The following is a 15,101-nucleotide window of genomic DNA, read 5'->3' on the forward strand; positions in this document are numbered from 1 at the left end:
GCAACCCCTCCGCCCCCCCCCCGGCCCCCCATTTATGAAATCCGGAATAAAATAGCACCCATTTCTGAAGGCCTCGTAAGAATTAAATGAGAACACAGCAGCGGACAAATTTTCAGGTGCCACTCCAGACCCACAGAATAAAAAACTCCAGGATGGAGCCCAGCTGTTTTCACAAGTTCTCCAGGTGGTTCTGAGGCACACTCAAGTGTGGATAGTGTTGCTCTCAGATGTAGACTGCCCACTGAAATATTACAGATTCCAGCACTCCATGTCTTCTGAACTGTTTGCTGCCTGAAATTCCAAAAACTTATTTATTTGTTCCTTGAGCCCATCTGTTTGCCCAGTATTGTGGCAGATATAATGACAGAGAAACTGCCCGCCAGTCTTTCTACGCAGGTGATCCAGGGATAGGAAAAGTTAATTAACTCTACCAGGCCAGATCTACTAAACGTCAGATGAATTATACAGACAAGAAGCAAATGCTCTAGGAAATCAGAGGAGGGAAATTTCCCAATTATAAGAGGGAGGAGCCTGACTAGAAATGGCCACTGCCAAGCCAAGCCCACCTTTCACAAATAGCTATTAAGTCATTTTCTGCAACAAGGCAATAGAACGGACCTTAGCTGCCCAATTAAGTCTCTCCCTAAACGGAAACCCCAACATTATCTAAGAGTCCTCTTTTCTTTAACAGCTTCCCTCTGGAATAAAAAAAGAGAGAGAGAATATTTATAGCATTTTCAAGTCCTTTATTTTCTCCCTCCACTGCTTCAATCACTCATAGAAAAGGCCAGACAGATACGCACAATAGAGACATAATATAAATACTTGACCGAAGTAATTATGCAGCACCACTGCCGGGATGTTCAGAATAGCTATCTAATTTTTCTCTTTAGCATGGTTGCATGAAGCTGCTCTAAATGACATTGTGTATTTTCATACTGGAAAATAATTCAGGAAAAAAAAACAAAAGAAGTGGAGCTCCCATTTGTATTGGTCCACAATAGATAATGTCTGGTAATCACTGGTATCACTGTGCCTCTTCCAAATGGTCATGGTGTCATCCCATAAACTAAATTATGCAGCCTAATCTGGGACTGGAAGATATTTAGTGAGACTAACAGGCAGACAGTGATTTCATGAAGGCTGATAGTTCAGCTCATTTAAATTTCATTTTGCCATTATTCATAACAATTACATTACAAAAACAGGTCCCATTTTTATTATCTTAATAGCTCTTTCAAACCAAATGTAAACTAAAAGCATATTTAAAGTATTGATTTGTACAATTATCCACAAGTTTGTATGGAAGAGATGTTCGGGTAGAATAAACAAAGTTAGAAAATGGATGATAATGGTTCAAAAAAAACCTATGTTTAACATGTTTATGTTTGGCTCTTAAAGGCTAATCTAAGTGCATAGTACTTCACACCTATTCACACACTAACGTGACATATTCCTTTTGATTCTTTGAACATCCTTCTTCCCACCCATCTGTTCCCACCTCTTGTCAGTAGAGGCTGGTCTGAGAATCTCAGCAGTTTACGAGAAAGAAGAGGCAGAGGATATACTGTAACCTACGACTGAGCCTCCTCACGTTTTTGTTGTTGGTTTCCCATCCAAATGTTGCTCTTGTTTGCTCCTGGTTAGCCTCCAGGATGACAGGATTGGGGCGCCATGGGACAGGGCTCTAATCATCCATAATAGTTCTCTTTTTGTCATTCAGGGGATTTGGTAAGACATTTTCCAGGCCCAGAGCATAGTCATAGTTGTTCCCTTCTGGGCTGGGAGACATAGAGGCTTTTTGTTTTTTAATCTTAGGGATATAAATTCTTGTGCTTGGAGAATAAATACCTGTTTTCTTTCTTTGCTTCTTATTCTACAGACATGAGCCAGGTTTTTCTTTAATCGTCAAAAGTTCTTGACAAAAAGGTAATATAGGGAAAACAAGTCTTGTGGAATATATTTTAGCTCATCACCACCGACAAAGACCCCCTTCTTGACCTAAAGTTATTTTTAATAAAAATTGTATATATTTAAGGTATACAACATGATGATTTGATATAGTCAGGCTCCTCTGAGACTTCTCAACTAGACCTCAACCTTGGCATACAGAACTGTAACTTTGGGCACAAACAATATCATCCTTTTCCTACATTAAGAGACTTGAATACACTAACACAATTTCTATCAGCTCAAGGCCGTGTCCCTAAATGATGACCCAGCCTCCTTAAAAGGTCTGCCTAAAAAAGTTCAACATTAACAGAAGAATTTACTGCTTGTTTCAGTCAAAACCTGATTATAGGCTCCTGACCTCCCTTTTCTTAGAACATTTACTTTAGAAAACCTATCATTGTAAATCCTTTCTCCGTTCCTTGAGATGTATCTTATACAACCCAGAAATGTTTTTCTCAAGGACCTGGGAGCCATCCCTTTGAAATGTAATTATCAAGAAAGAAGGACCCCAGTCTCTTAATCTCCATGAAAGGGTAGGAGCCCAACTTTGATAAGTATCAGTTAGCACGCACAGTTGCCCTAATCACGCTGATCACCCCTACCCAAACACACGCACATACACACACACACACATTTAAAACCTCAGCAGTTTTTCCTTTAGCACATCCCAGCATTTAAAAAGCCTTCTGCTTCTTGTTTCAGTGGAGTTGAGCTCTGTTCATTGGAAAACTCTCTTCCTCGGCACCTGGGTGGCTCAGTCAGCTAAGCATCTGCCTTTTGCTCATGTCATGATCCCAGGGTCCTGGGATTCAGCCCACATCAGGGGTCCCTGCTCTGCAGGTAGTCTGCTTCTACCTCTGCCCCTCTCCCCGCTCATACTCTCAATCTCTCTCTCTCACACGCTCTCTCTTTCTCTCTCACTCACTCTCTCAAATAAATAAATAAATAAAATCCTTTGTTAAAAAAAGGAAGACTCTCTTCCTTACTGCAATTGAATAAAATCTGTCTTGCCACTTCTAACAAATGTCTAGCTCTGTTTCTCTTTGATGCCATGAGTTAACAAGATCAAAATTGTACAGCAGGGTTAAGACATGCAATCTCAGGGGTAACACGGGAAAGAAGAAATTGAAGTAGACCAAGAATACGAAACTATTATTTAGGGGATCATCCCAACTTATTTTTAATTCAGATGCTTTTATTGTCATGCATGAGGTTAAAGTGGAAATACGTAGAGAAAGGAGAAGCAGAAGACAACTGTTGGGCACAGTGTGAGCTATTTTGTGATGGGCGGTTAATGTTTCCAAACTGGGGCAAAACTAAAGGCATCTCAAAGTCTAATGGATAATCCTCTAAAGAATACAATAGCCAGCAATCCAGCACTGGCCATATAATGATAAAGTATAAGTGGGGCTTAGGTCCTTTCATAGCTTAAAAAATCTGTGCAATGCTGGCCTTGTCCCAAGTAGATTGGCCTTTTTTCTGGGATAATTATGTCTCATGATTAAGATTAGAGCTTGCTGGACCACTTAGACATCCAGAATCCTAAGAATGGAGCCCCCAACTTTGTGTTGTCACTGTTCTCTATAGAAACAGTGATGTCATGAAGTAGAAACTCTAGTACCAGCTGGCAGTGAAGGCTTTAGCAGGGTATGGAGGGTTGAGCAAAGAAGCAACATCTTGGGTCAGACTGGAAGGGTCATCACAGCATCCCAATTAACAAGAAGGAAATCATTCCAAGGTCCTACAAAATATCTTACTCTGATACTACAAAGGTAGGGGCATCTTCTGACTTCTTTTTGACTAGCTAAGGGGATATCTTGATAGTGAGGTGAAACTTTGTATTTTTGCTTTTATTCAGAATAACCAGATAGGTCTTTACCATTTTTTCTGTCTTTACTTAAATCCAAAGATCTCTTGCTGCGTAACTCTGACTCCAGTGGGAAACCCAAAGAGAAATAAGCTAAGATGGGAAAATTAGTACTGTCTTATTCATAAAGGCTGGTGGTAATTCTGTATGTGAAAAATACAGACCCCCACCAAACCAGTAACAATGATTAGATTGTTTGGAAACAAGAAGATGATAAAGGAAGTCTCAAGGGACTTCCCCCTCCACAAAATGGACAAAATGTGAAATAAATATGTGTACCCTCCCAGAGAGAGCATAAAAGTGTTGTTGTACAGCAGACAGCCGGATGTGCTTTTGATGTGAAGGGCTACTGAGTTTGCCAGACGGCCACGCCTTTGCTGAGGTTGCTAGTTTCAGGCATTGTGACCCAACAAACTCCCTTGTCATATGCCAGGGTCAGAGGCAGCAGGGAAAAGCCTGGCCCATCAGTCTCGTCCAACAGCTGACGGGGGTGGCAGCCAGCTGCAGGTGCCCAAGAACTTGGCACTGCCCAGTTCCATCTAAAGGGGCACATCTCCCTTCTTGGTGGCACAGTTTCAACCAAAAGTCTAAAATAACTTCATTATCAAGGTAATGAGTTTGCAAATTTAATTTTTTTTAATTCCTTAGGATTTGGACTGAGGTTGTATCCAAATCATATGAGGGACCTCTATGACTCCTCTTCCTTTTTTTCTAGGCTAGTTATCTCTAGCATTAAAAAAAAAGAAAAGAAAAGAAAAAAACTCTTTCTTCTAAGTGGATATGAGAAGTCCTTTCCTAAAATTTTTTCAGGAAAATGTAGACATTATTGAAGGAAGAACCCAAGAAGATCTGTGGGAGAGGGGGAATGGCAAAGAGTAGAAATGTAGTATTATGTGAAAAGATGACCATCAGAGGATAGATGTTATCAAAATGTTGAGAGAGAGGGGGAAGGAAGGAGGGGAGGAGGAGGGAATCGGAGATGGAGGGAGTGAGGAAAGAGGGGAAAGAGAGGGAAGGAGGGGCATAGAGAGGAGGAGGGAAGGAGGGGGAATGGAAGAAAAGAGGGAAAAGGAGGGAAGAAGGGGGGAAGAAAGGAGGGAGGGAGGGAGGGGGAATGGAAGAAAGGAGAGAGGGAGAGAGGGGAAAATGGAGGGAAGGAGGGGGAGAGAAAGGGAGGAGGAAGAAAGGAGAGAGGCAGGGAGGGGGAATGGAAGAAGGGAAAGAGGGGGAAAGGAGGGAAGGAGGGGGGAGAGAGGGAGGAGGAAGAAAGGAGAGAAGGGAGGGAGGGGGAATGGAAGAAAGGGAGAGGGGAAAATGGAGGGAAGGAGGGGGAGAGAGAAGGGAGGAGGAGGAAAAGAGAAGGGGAGGGGGGAATGGAAGAAAGGAAAGAGGGAAAGGAGGAAAAGGAGGGAAGGAGGGGGGAGAGAGGGAGGAGGAGGAAAGGAGAGAAGGGAGGGAGGGGGAATGGAAGAAAGGAAGAGAGGGAGAGAGGGAACTAGAGGTTAAAAGGAGTGTCAATTTTGAAGGAAGTTGGGGGGAAGGAATCCAACAGCCCTCTAATAATTTAGCAAAAAGTTTTCTCTTGTTAAGTTTTAAAACGAAATCAAATTGAAGCCCCAGAAACAAACAATTTTACCAAGTTCTTAACTGCATCTTCCTGAACATAGATCTGAGGTGTTACATAGCAAAACCTTTGTCTATGGGATCAGGGTTTGGCCTTCCCTCGGACATTTGTCTCTTGGTTATATTTATAGCTATTAGATTTTCCCAACATTCAGAAACTTGTTCTATATGTTGGAATCTTATATATTGTTTTGATAAGAAGGGCTATTTATTCACTGTACTAGTATTGACCCTAGTCTTTTCCAGTGGCCTTATGTAATAAGTATTAGAGCTATTTACCTAATTTCACTTTAATGTAATGAGAAAGATTCTGGTTGAACTGGAGTCAACGAAGATTCAGTTAAAAAGGATGAGGTACACTTTATTCTTTGTGGTACCCAAGTGAGTAAACAAAAGTGGAGACAGATGAGATTTAGTGAGTATGGGTAGAAGTAAATCATTAAATTAATCCCCACAATCTCTAGACCTTTCGGTTTGCTTCCCAGCCTGCCATTTTTCCTGACTGGCTTTCTCACAAGTTAATATACTCCCATGATTCCAAATACTTGGTGTGAGGAATCTAAACTAACGGAGACTATGGATTGTGCTAAAAGATAATCAAGTTCAAACATTTCATAGTGTCCTTCCCCTTTTGCTCACCCCCACCAGTCCCTAGCTTAAACTGAAACACAGAGATGGGTTTCAGGAAGCCCTTCAGAGATTCTTATCCAAACTCAGCCAGTCTCTAAAAATCATACATAACCATATATATATTCAGATCTCTTTCCTTTCTCTTTACAGATGTCTGATGATATTGACTGGTTACACAGCCGCAGGGGTGTGTGCAAGGTAGATCTCTACAGCCCAACAGGACAGCAAGATCAGGACCGGAAAGTGGTAAGATACAAATTACCCCTACCGAGGAGTGGAAAGGATCCTCGTGTGAGTACAGATATCCTGGAGCCCAGGATAGATTAATGGAGAGCAATACCGTGATGTCTCCAAGCAACCAAGCTCAAGGAGGTCTGTGGGGGGATCAGTGTGCTTTATACATCACACAAGGACAAATTAAGGGAGAGGCAGGACCGGATGTGATGTAGAGGACCTGGGGAGGGAGAGCTAGCGGGGAGCTTGGGAGGGAGGGAGGAGTGGTGGTTGCCTAGTTACCAGCCCTTATTACCTAACTAACCCTTCTGAAGTCACAATGTCACCTAGCTACCAGTAAGTTACACTAAAGTGGGACTCCCTCAGGAGGGCAAAATACTTCATGCTCTGTTTCCAAAATTTTGAGTGATTTACATAGTACCTCACATTTTTTTATCATGTTCAAGTGCCACTCATACCATGATTTACTTAATATGTATTTTTGCAATGTTTTTAAAAATAAATTTAAAATTCAAATACATTTAAAAATTACCATCACCCTAAGCAGTATTGTCTGCAATACCACAGGTCTGACGTTTTAGGACATATTTTCCAAATAAACAACAACAAATGCACCTATTAAATACATCTATTTATGTACCACTGGAAATATTCTCTATCATCCGTAGTAAAAATATCACACTTTAGGAACACTATAGCAGAAAGGTCTCTAAACTGGGAGCCAGGGGAATCAACTTCTAATGAAAGTTCCACCTCTGGGTTTGTGTCAGTCGGGCAAGCCACCTCTCTTCTCAGGTTTCTCAATATATATGGGTATTATATTTTGGGCCTCTCTCTGACAGGTAGGTATGCTCATTTAGGAAATAAAGTAATGCTAAGATTCTGTCTGCCTTATAATAATCATATTAACATTTATTGAGTTCTTACTATGCACAGGCACTCTGCTAAAAGCTTTACATTCAGTATCTCAATCAGTCCTCACAACCCTTTAAGGTAGGTACTGCCATCTCCCAGAAAGAAATTACAGTCTTTAGAGTTTCTCTAAATTTACTCTCCTATTTTGATGCAGATATGCTTTGTTGACGTGTCCACCCTGAATGTGGAAGATAAAGATTGCAAGGTGGGTATTCTCTGCTCCCCTCACTTGGAATGGGTGGGAAACCGCTGAGAAGGGTCATTAGAGACAGCATGAGGAGAGGGAAAGGTTGTGGCAGAGAACAGAAAGGTGGAGGAACCTCAAGTGGAAAGCCACTGTTCTTGGAAGCCCAGGGTCTCTGGTTCAGAATTTATTGTCACTCTTGGTACCAAGTCTCATTTTAAAGATTTTATTTATTTATTTGAAACAGAGAGAGAGAGAGAGAGATCACAAGTATGCAGAGAGGCAGGCATAGAGAGAGAGAGGAGAAAGCAGCCTCCCCGCTGAGCAGAGAGCCCGATGCGGGCCTCAATCCCAGGACCCCAAGTCTCATTTTAGAAACCACTTAATTTGTTGGTAGGGCTAAAAGAAAGCATGGAAAATTGCATGTCAGAGAAGTGAAATTAAAAAAAAAAAAAAAACCCTGTCCAAAAGTTTGATGATTAATGAGATACGGTTCCTGAGACTGACAGTTTTACAGTTTTGTGAATACCTTCAGGGGGGCTGGGGCAAGGGAAATGGTAATTTGTGGTGGGAACTCTATCATTCTTCAAAGACAAGCTGGGGCGCCTGGGTGGCTCAGTGAGTTAAGCCTCTGCCTTCAGCTTGGGTCATGATCTCGGGATCCTGGGATCGAGTCTCTCTGCTCGGCTGGGAGCCTGCTTTCTCCTCCCTCTCTCTCTCTCTCTCTGCCTGCCTCTCTGCCTACTTGTAATCGCTGCCTGTCAAATATATAAATAAAATCTTAAAAAAAAAAAAAAGAAAAGACTAGCCAGCATCACAGTCCTACCTCTCCTTCAGAAAGAAGAGGCATAATAGGGGACATAACATTCATACTTTGAAGTGGTAGCCTAGGAGGGTGGCCTAGAGAAATCTCAAAAACCAACTGTTCATAAAAATCTTACCCCTTAATTCCATAGGATGCTGCTGGTTCCAGTTCGGAAGGTGACTTGAACTTGGGAAATCTGGAAGAAAAAGAGATTATTGTGATCAAGGATACTGAGAAGCAAGACCAGTCTAAGGTATACTTAGCCTCTGACCTCACCCTTTCTAATTCTCAGAGCCCAGTGCTGAGTCTGAAGAGTCTGGTTCAGAGATGGTAAGATAACTAAGATAACAGGCCCATAGATTTGAACACTATGACATTCTAGAGAACACAGTCTGAAGCTGAGAGTCATGGTAAGTTCAATGCCTGGGTATCTAACAATGACACTAAACACAGAGGCTCAGAATGCCCATTCCTGATTTCAGGGCCCTACTCCAAATATAACATAGCTATTCTTATCCTAATAAAGATACAGGCTTATAAGCAGGATCTTTTGCAATGTTCTTTGCTGGCTTGTAATAGACTTGTATGCCCTGTGTTGCCTGGAGACCAAGAAGGAAGAATGACAATATGGAGCAGAGAGAATCCACAATGACGAAGAACTATAGTTGCCTTGTTCCTACCCTGTTGTCTAAGAGATTACCTAGGTTGTTGGGTAGCATAAAATTAGAACCAATTACACTTGCATGCCACTGTCACATACAGAATCCTTTTGTTTTTGTGTAAGTATTCTTAATTATATCTGTTAGGCTCCTGGTTTGGGGTAGGTATTAAAGCACATGAGAAGTCACCCCACAGTCCTCCAAGCCTGGAGTGGCTGGTATTGGAACAGGATCTTTTGCTTTAGTGAAAAAGAGTCAAGCATTTCTTGTTCTGTCTTCCTGGGCTCATAATGAGAAATGACATTTCTGGCCCCAGACACATTTGGAATAATGAGAGTGGGCTCTAAGGAAGGAAAAGCCAGTTACCAAATACTCTCTAGTTTTGGGTTCAGTTGGGGGTGGTCAACTCCATTTTGGAGACTCAAGAAAGCGATAAATTATACCTGGTGTTTATTTTTAAAAGAGCAGTCCATATTTCCTGCACACAAGGCAGATCTCCTTGATTGTATCAAGCCCATTCACAAAAATTTGACCTTCTCATGACCTCATGTTTCCAGGAACTCTATGAAAAGACAGGAGATGAAGCCCTGGAAGGGTCAAAGAGGCCAATGGCACTTAGTGCTGAGTAGAAGTTGTGTACAATACACCTACACCTCTCCAAACAGGGGCACACACAGTCACAAACATACAAATCTATACAAAGTGATACGCACATCGATACATTTACATACATTAACAAAAAATAATTGATACAAGCAAAGACATATGCATGTTTCACTACACGTGACATTGACAAACACACAAGCACTAATATAATAAACTTAGATACATTGACCTATTGATAAACAAAGACTGACATACATACACAGAGATACACAGGTATACAGCCAGATACCTTGACATGCCCACATACGACACATGTAAACATCCATATATATACCCATGCACACCATGCACAAACATATACTCACACACCCATAGCCTTTGATCAAAACACACTAACTGTACAGACCCAGGTATAGGCATACACACTTACAAATATACTTCATGTTGATACACACACACACAGAAACTTAAACAAAATGATAGAAAGTCACTAACTCTTGTTTGTATGCACTGATACACACACTGACACAAATGCAGTAACATCCCCACTCACATACTCACACACAAACTCAAATGCGGGGGTGGGGGCAATGCTGACACACATTCTCAAGCACGGACACAGCATATAAATATAACATAAGGGGCACCTGGGTGGCTCAGTGGGTTATAGCCTTTGCCTTTGACTCAGGTCATGATCCCAGGATCCTGGGATCCAGCCCCACATCGGACTCTCTGCTCAGCAGGGAGCCTGCTTCCTCCTCTCTCTCTGCCTGCCTCTCTGTCTACTTGTGATCTCTGTCTGTCAAATAAATAAATAAAATCTTAAAAAACAATAATAATTAAAAAATAAATATAACATAAATGACACCCAATTTATTGACAGATTACACAGTCATTATACAATCACCTATTTACACATGCAATTCATATTTTAACATACACATGTATTAATATATTATACATTAATATTTATTAATGAATCTGTATGTTAATATGTGAATGCATGCTCTAATGTATACAAATGCACTTATAGCTGCATGATACATGCTACTGGATTTCTATCATAAATATATGCACATCGTTTCCAATCAACACTTGCTTATTTGCATATTCTCAGACACACTGACATACACCCTCTCATGGTTACAATCCCACACACGTATGAAAGTAGGCAATGAGTATTGATGTCAACATATTATTACACATGCTTACACACACTCACACATGGACACTGACATACACATGTACACAGACACACACACACATTTTCACATTTCTCAAGACAGACTGACACATTGACTTCTGTTGAGATATTCACACTTACAAATTGCTGTATTGATATGCACATGCACACAGTGGATACAAGGATACATTTTTGACACACTGAGATAAGAACACATATGCAGATGAAATTGACAAATATATTGATAACACTTAAATATAGTTAAGTGCACAAATGCATATACTCTGAGATTTTGCTGCTGCCACTTGTGTTTGAATGTGTATTAATGGTTATAATTGTATTTTATGTTCCTGTGCAAATTCTAAAGGCCAAATCCCTAATCTGGGCAGTTTTGAAGATGTATCTTCTAAATAAAATAAGGGAAAGAAGTACCCTACCCAAACTCTTATGGATAGGTGTTCTTCTTTTTTTAGACGGAGGGATCTGTATGCCTTTTCAAACAAGCTCCCTCTGATCCCATAAGCGTCCTCAATTGGCTTCTCAATGACCTCCAGAAGTATGCTTTGGGTTTTCAACATGCACTGAGCCCCTCAGCCTCTAGCTGTAAACATAAAGTAGGAGACACAGAAGGCGAATATCACAAATTACCCTCTGGGAACTGCTACAGTGTCTATGCCGATCAACTGAACATGAATTATATGACCAATGGACCTCAATGCCTACATCTAGAAATGACAGCTGCCAAAAACACCAACAATAACCAGAGTCCTTCCACTCCTCCAGCCAAATCTCCTAGCACTCAGAGGGCAGTGATTTCCCCCGACGGTGAATGTTCTATGGATGACCTTTCCTTCTATGTCAACCGATTATCTTCTCTGGTAATCCAGATGGCCCGTAAGGAGATCAAGGAGAAGTTGGAAGGTGGAAGCAAATGCCTCCACCATTCTCTCTATCCATCCCCTGGGGACAAAGGGAAAAACAGCCCCCGCAGTGCTGTGAGCAAGATTGCTTCTGAAATGGCCCATGATGCTGTAGAATTGACCTCGGCAGAAATGCGGGGCACTGGGGAGGAGGGCAGGGAAGGTGGCCGGAAAACATTTCTGTATGGTGAATTATCCAACAAGAACAAGGTTGGGGACAAACAGATGTGTCAAAGAGATAGTAAAGAATTTGCAGATTCTATCAGCAAAGGGCTCATGGTTTATGCCAATCAGGTGGCATCTGACATGATGGTCTCTGTTATGAAGACCTTGAAAGTACATAGTTCTGGGAAGCCAATTCCAGCCTGTGTGGTCCTGAAGAGGGTACTGTTAAAACACACCAAAGAAATTGTGTCTGATTTGATTGACTCCTGCATGAAGAACCTGCATAACATCACAGGGGTCCTGATGACCGACTCGGACTTTGTCTCTGCTGTCAAGAGGAATCTGTTCAACCACGGAAAACAAAATGCTGCAGATATCATGGAGGCTATGCTGAAGCGTCTGGTCAGTGCTCTTCTTGGCGAGAAGAAGGAGACTAAAACTCAGAGTCTGTCATACGCATCCTTGAAAGCTGGGTCCCAAGATCCCAAATGCAAGAACCAAAGTCTTGAATTCTCAGCCATGAAAGCCGAGATGAAAGGAAAGGACAAAGGCAAAATGAAACCAGAGCAGTGCAAGTCATTGACCAGCGCTGAGAAAGTCAGTGAACACATCCTCAAGGAGAGCCTGACCATGTGGAACCAAAAGCAAGGAAACCAAGGCAAGATGCCTAGCAAAGCATGCACCAATAAAGAGGAAAAAAGAGAGAAGATCAGTCCTTCCACGGATTCACTGGCAAAAGACTTAATTGTGTCTGCCCTTATGTTGATCCAATACCATCTGACCCAGCAGGCCAAAGGCAAAGACGCATTTGAAGAAGAGTGTCCTGGTTCTGCCACGGGCTATATGACTCAGAGTGCCCAATATGAAAAGTCTGGAAGTGGCCAAAGTGCCAAGGCACTTTCGATGAAACATCTAGAATCTCGTGGAGCTCCAGGACCGTCTACCTCCCTGAAGGAAAATCAACAGCTGGACTCTCAGAAGCTGGATATGTCAAACATCGTTCTAATGCTGATTCAGAAGCTGCTTAATGAGAGCCCCTTCAACTGTGATGATCTATGTGAAGGTGAGAACAAGCGTTCTGAGCCCAGGACAAACAAAGCAGCTTCCGTGTCCAAGAGGCCTGACAGAGGGGAAGAACAATGCCAGGAAAATCAAGAACTTGACTTTATCAGTGGGATGAAGCAAGTGAACCGCCAGTTTATAGATCAACTGGTAGAATCTGTGATGAAGTTGTGCCTTATCATGGCTAAGTATAGTAATAATGGGGCAGCCCTTGCCGAGTTGGAAGAACAAGCAGCCCTGGCAAACAACTCCAATTACCAGCCTGGTGGCTCCAGATGTACTCATGATGCTGCGATGTCACAGAACCATCAAGACTCTCCTGGGCCCGAAGTTATAGTTAATAATCAGTGCTCAACAAGCAGCTTGCAGAAGCAGCTCCAGGCTGTCCTACAGTGGATTGCAGCCTCCCAGTTTAACGTGCCCATGCTCTACTTCATGGGAGATGATGATGGACAACTGGAGAAGGTAAGCAACGCAACAGGTGCAAGAAGGAAAGAGGGTTGGGATGGGCAGGGAGAGGGAGGCAGCATTGTACTTAAAGCCTGAGAGTAGTCCGATTTTTCCCCAAGCCGCCTCTTTACTGTGCACTTCATGAACTGCTTGCACTTCATAAAAAGACAAAGTGGTGAACCATTAACTGAGTGGGGCTCTGGATACCTCAAGGTCTGTGCATTTCCACCAAAAGGAGGAGTGAGGTTAGCTCACTGTATCGGTGATCCTTTCAACAAACTATTCGGTAACACATCAGGGAGCAGTGTTTAAGTTTTATGTTTTGAGTTTGAAGGCCATCAAAGGATTGGAGAGAGGGGAAAAAAAGAAAAGAAAAAGGAAGCTCCTCCCCAAAGACATGGGTCCTGCAAGTGCCTCAAGAGTACCTTGCCTCCTTAAACTTTTTGTCCTAGGCACCTCACTTGCTTTGCCCTAGTCCTGGCCTTGCCTTCCAGTTTCACAAAGGTCACCATTCATGCACATACAAGTTCTCTTTTCTCTCCTCCCTCTGTCTGTCTCTCACACACACACACACACACCCCCCACAACCGTGTTCTCTACATCAGATGGAGTTAAGAGAAATAAAATACTGAACCAGATTATTTTTAGTTCAGAACCAGGAGATTGTCCTTACTTCCCACCTCATACTTTTTTAGGGAAGCTGGGGAATGGCAACCCCTAACCTTGAGCTAGCAATCATCACAGACTAACTGAACAATCTAGCACGTATGAGAAGTGTTTGGTGAACACATTTGATTCCAGAGTTTGTTTTCTAAAGCTCAAAAAGAAAGTCCAGTGGCATTTGGAACTGTGTCCTTAGAGAAGGGACAAGGGGAAAGGAAAGCCAGGTCAGGAGCGTGAAGTCCTGGATCTGTGTCAGGCTTTACTCTAATCCTAGAAGACTGGGTAGGAAGGTGACAGGGGAGGGCCCACTTGATCCAACTGGCTCCCTTCTCCAAAAGCATCATGTGACTCAAAGCTACCTCTGGCTCTCTCCACAGCTTCCTGAAGTTTCAGCTAAGGCAGCAGAGAAGGGGTACAGTGTAGGGGATCTTCTTCAAGAGGTCATGAAGTTCGCCAAGGAGCGACAACTGGATGAAGCCGTGGGAAACATGGCTAGGAAACAACTGCTAGACTGGCTGCTCACTAATCTGTGAGCTAACAACTCCTTTGACTCCCCTCCATTTACTCCCCCTAGCAGCATTCCATCCCAGCCTGAATGCCCCCACCCATCAGGCCAGTGAACTGCATACCACACGATTGTATTTCCTAATACATCTGAGCAGTTGGACTGGGCAAATACAGGGGGTCCAAAAGCTGGGCAAGAACACGAATTAAAAAAATTTAAAAAAGTGTTGTTTTCTTGATCAGATGGATCGGCAGCAAGGGAGGAGAATGGGTTGAATTCCAAGGACTGGTGATACAGGGTTGGACTTGTGTCCAGATCTCACCCTGGGTTCTTTTCTGAGCACCCAAGACACAGGGATATAATATATGTCCCAAGTCCCTAAGTAATCTGGCTTGTCCAAATGATCTCAGCTTACAAACTCTCTAGAGTTTTGCCACCTGTGGCCTCCCTGTTTCTCTCAGAATTGCCTGCCTAATTTGATACTTCCCCTTCTAATCCCAAGGACGTAGCCTTCTTGGTTTTTATTAAGAGCCTGAAGGTAGGCCATCTTACACGGAATCTAGCTAAAGTAAGTATATTACCCATTACCCAGGCAAGGGTGGGGGACATTGCTCCAGCTTGCCTCACACACACCCTCACTGTTCACTGCACATGGATAAATACTATCCAGAACCACA

General features: G+C 42.5%; 1 protein-coding gene across 2 annotated transcripts; it reads left to right on the forward strand.

The window, feature by feature from the left end:
• Nucleotides 1–3,584: 3,584 nt before the first annotated feature.
• Nucleotides 3,585–14,653, forward strand: AKAP4 (A-kinase anchoring protein 4). Of its 2 annotated transcripts, none has more exons than XM_047716912.1 (6): nucleotides 3,585–3,725; nucleotides 6,224–6,319; nucleotides 7,377–7,427; nucleotides 8,363–8,464; nucleotides 11,133–13,271; nucleotides 14,297–14,653. In XM_047716912.1, exons 2-6 carry the CDS (start codon nucleotides 6,224–6,226, stop codon nucleotides 14,450–14,452), a joined length of 2,544 nt encoding a protein of 847 aa, XP_047572868.1. In that variant the 5' UTR covers nucleotides 3,585–3,725; the 3' UTR covers nucleotides 14,453–14,653. The 2 variants fall into 2 exon arrangements, with proteins under 2 accessions (XP_047572868.1, XP_047572867.1); XM_047716911.1 differs by lacking the exon at nucleotides 3,585–3,725 and adding an exon at nucleotides 4,286–4,429.
• The last annotated feature ends 448 nt before the right edge of the window (nucleotides 14,654–15,101 follow it).

Source organism: Lutra lutra, chromosome X (genome assembly GCF_902655055.1).
Source record: "Lutra lutra chromosome X, mLutLut1.2, whole genome shotgun sequence".
Classification (NCBI taxonomy): Eukaryota; Metazoa; Chordata; class Mammalia; order Carnivora; family Mustelidae; genus Lutra; species Lutra lutra.

Bases quoted from the DNA above. Each gene is read 5' to 3' on its own strand.
- AKAP4 (XM_047716912.1), top strand. From the start codon at position 6,224: ATGTCTGATGATATTGACTGGTTACACAGCCGCAGGGGTGTGTGCAAG. The intron at 6,320-7,376 runs GTAAGATACAAA...ATTTTGATGCAG, and splicing joins AAGATCAGGACCGGAAAGTG to ATATGCTTTGTTGACGTGTC. The intron at 8,465-11,132 runs GTATACTTAGCC...TTCTTTTTTTAG, and splicing joins AGAAGCAAGACCAGTCTAAG to ACGGAGGGATCTGTATGCCT.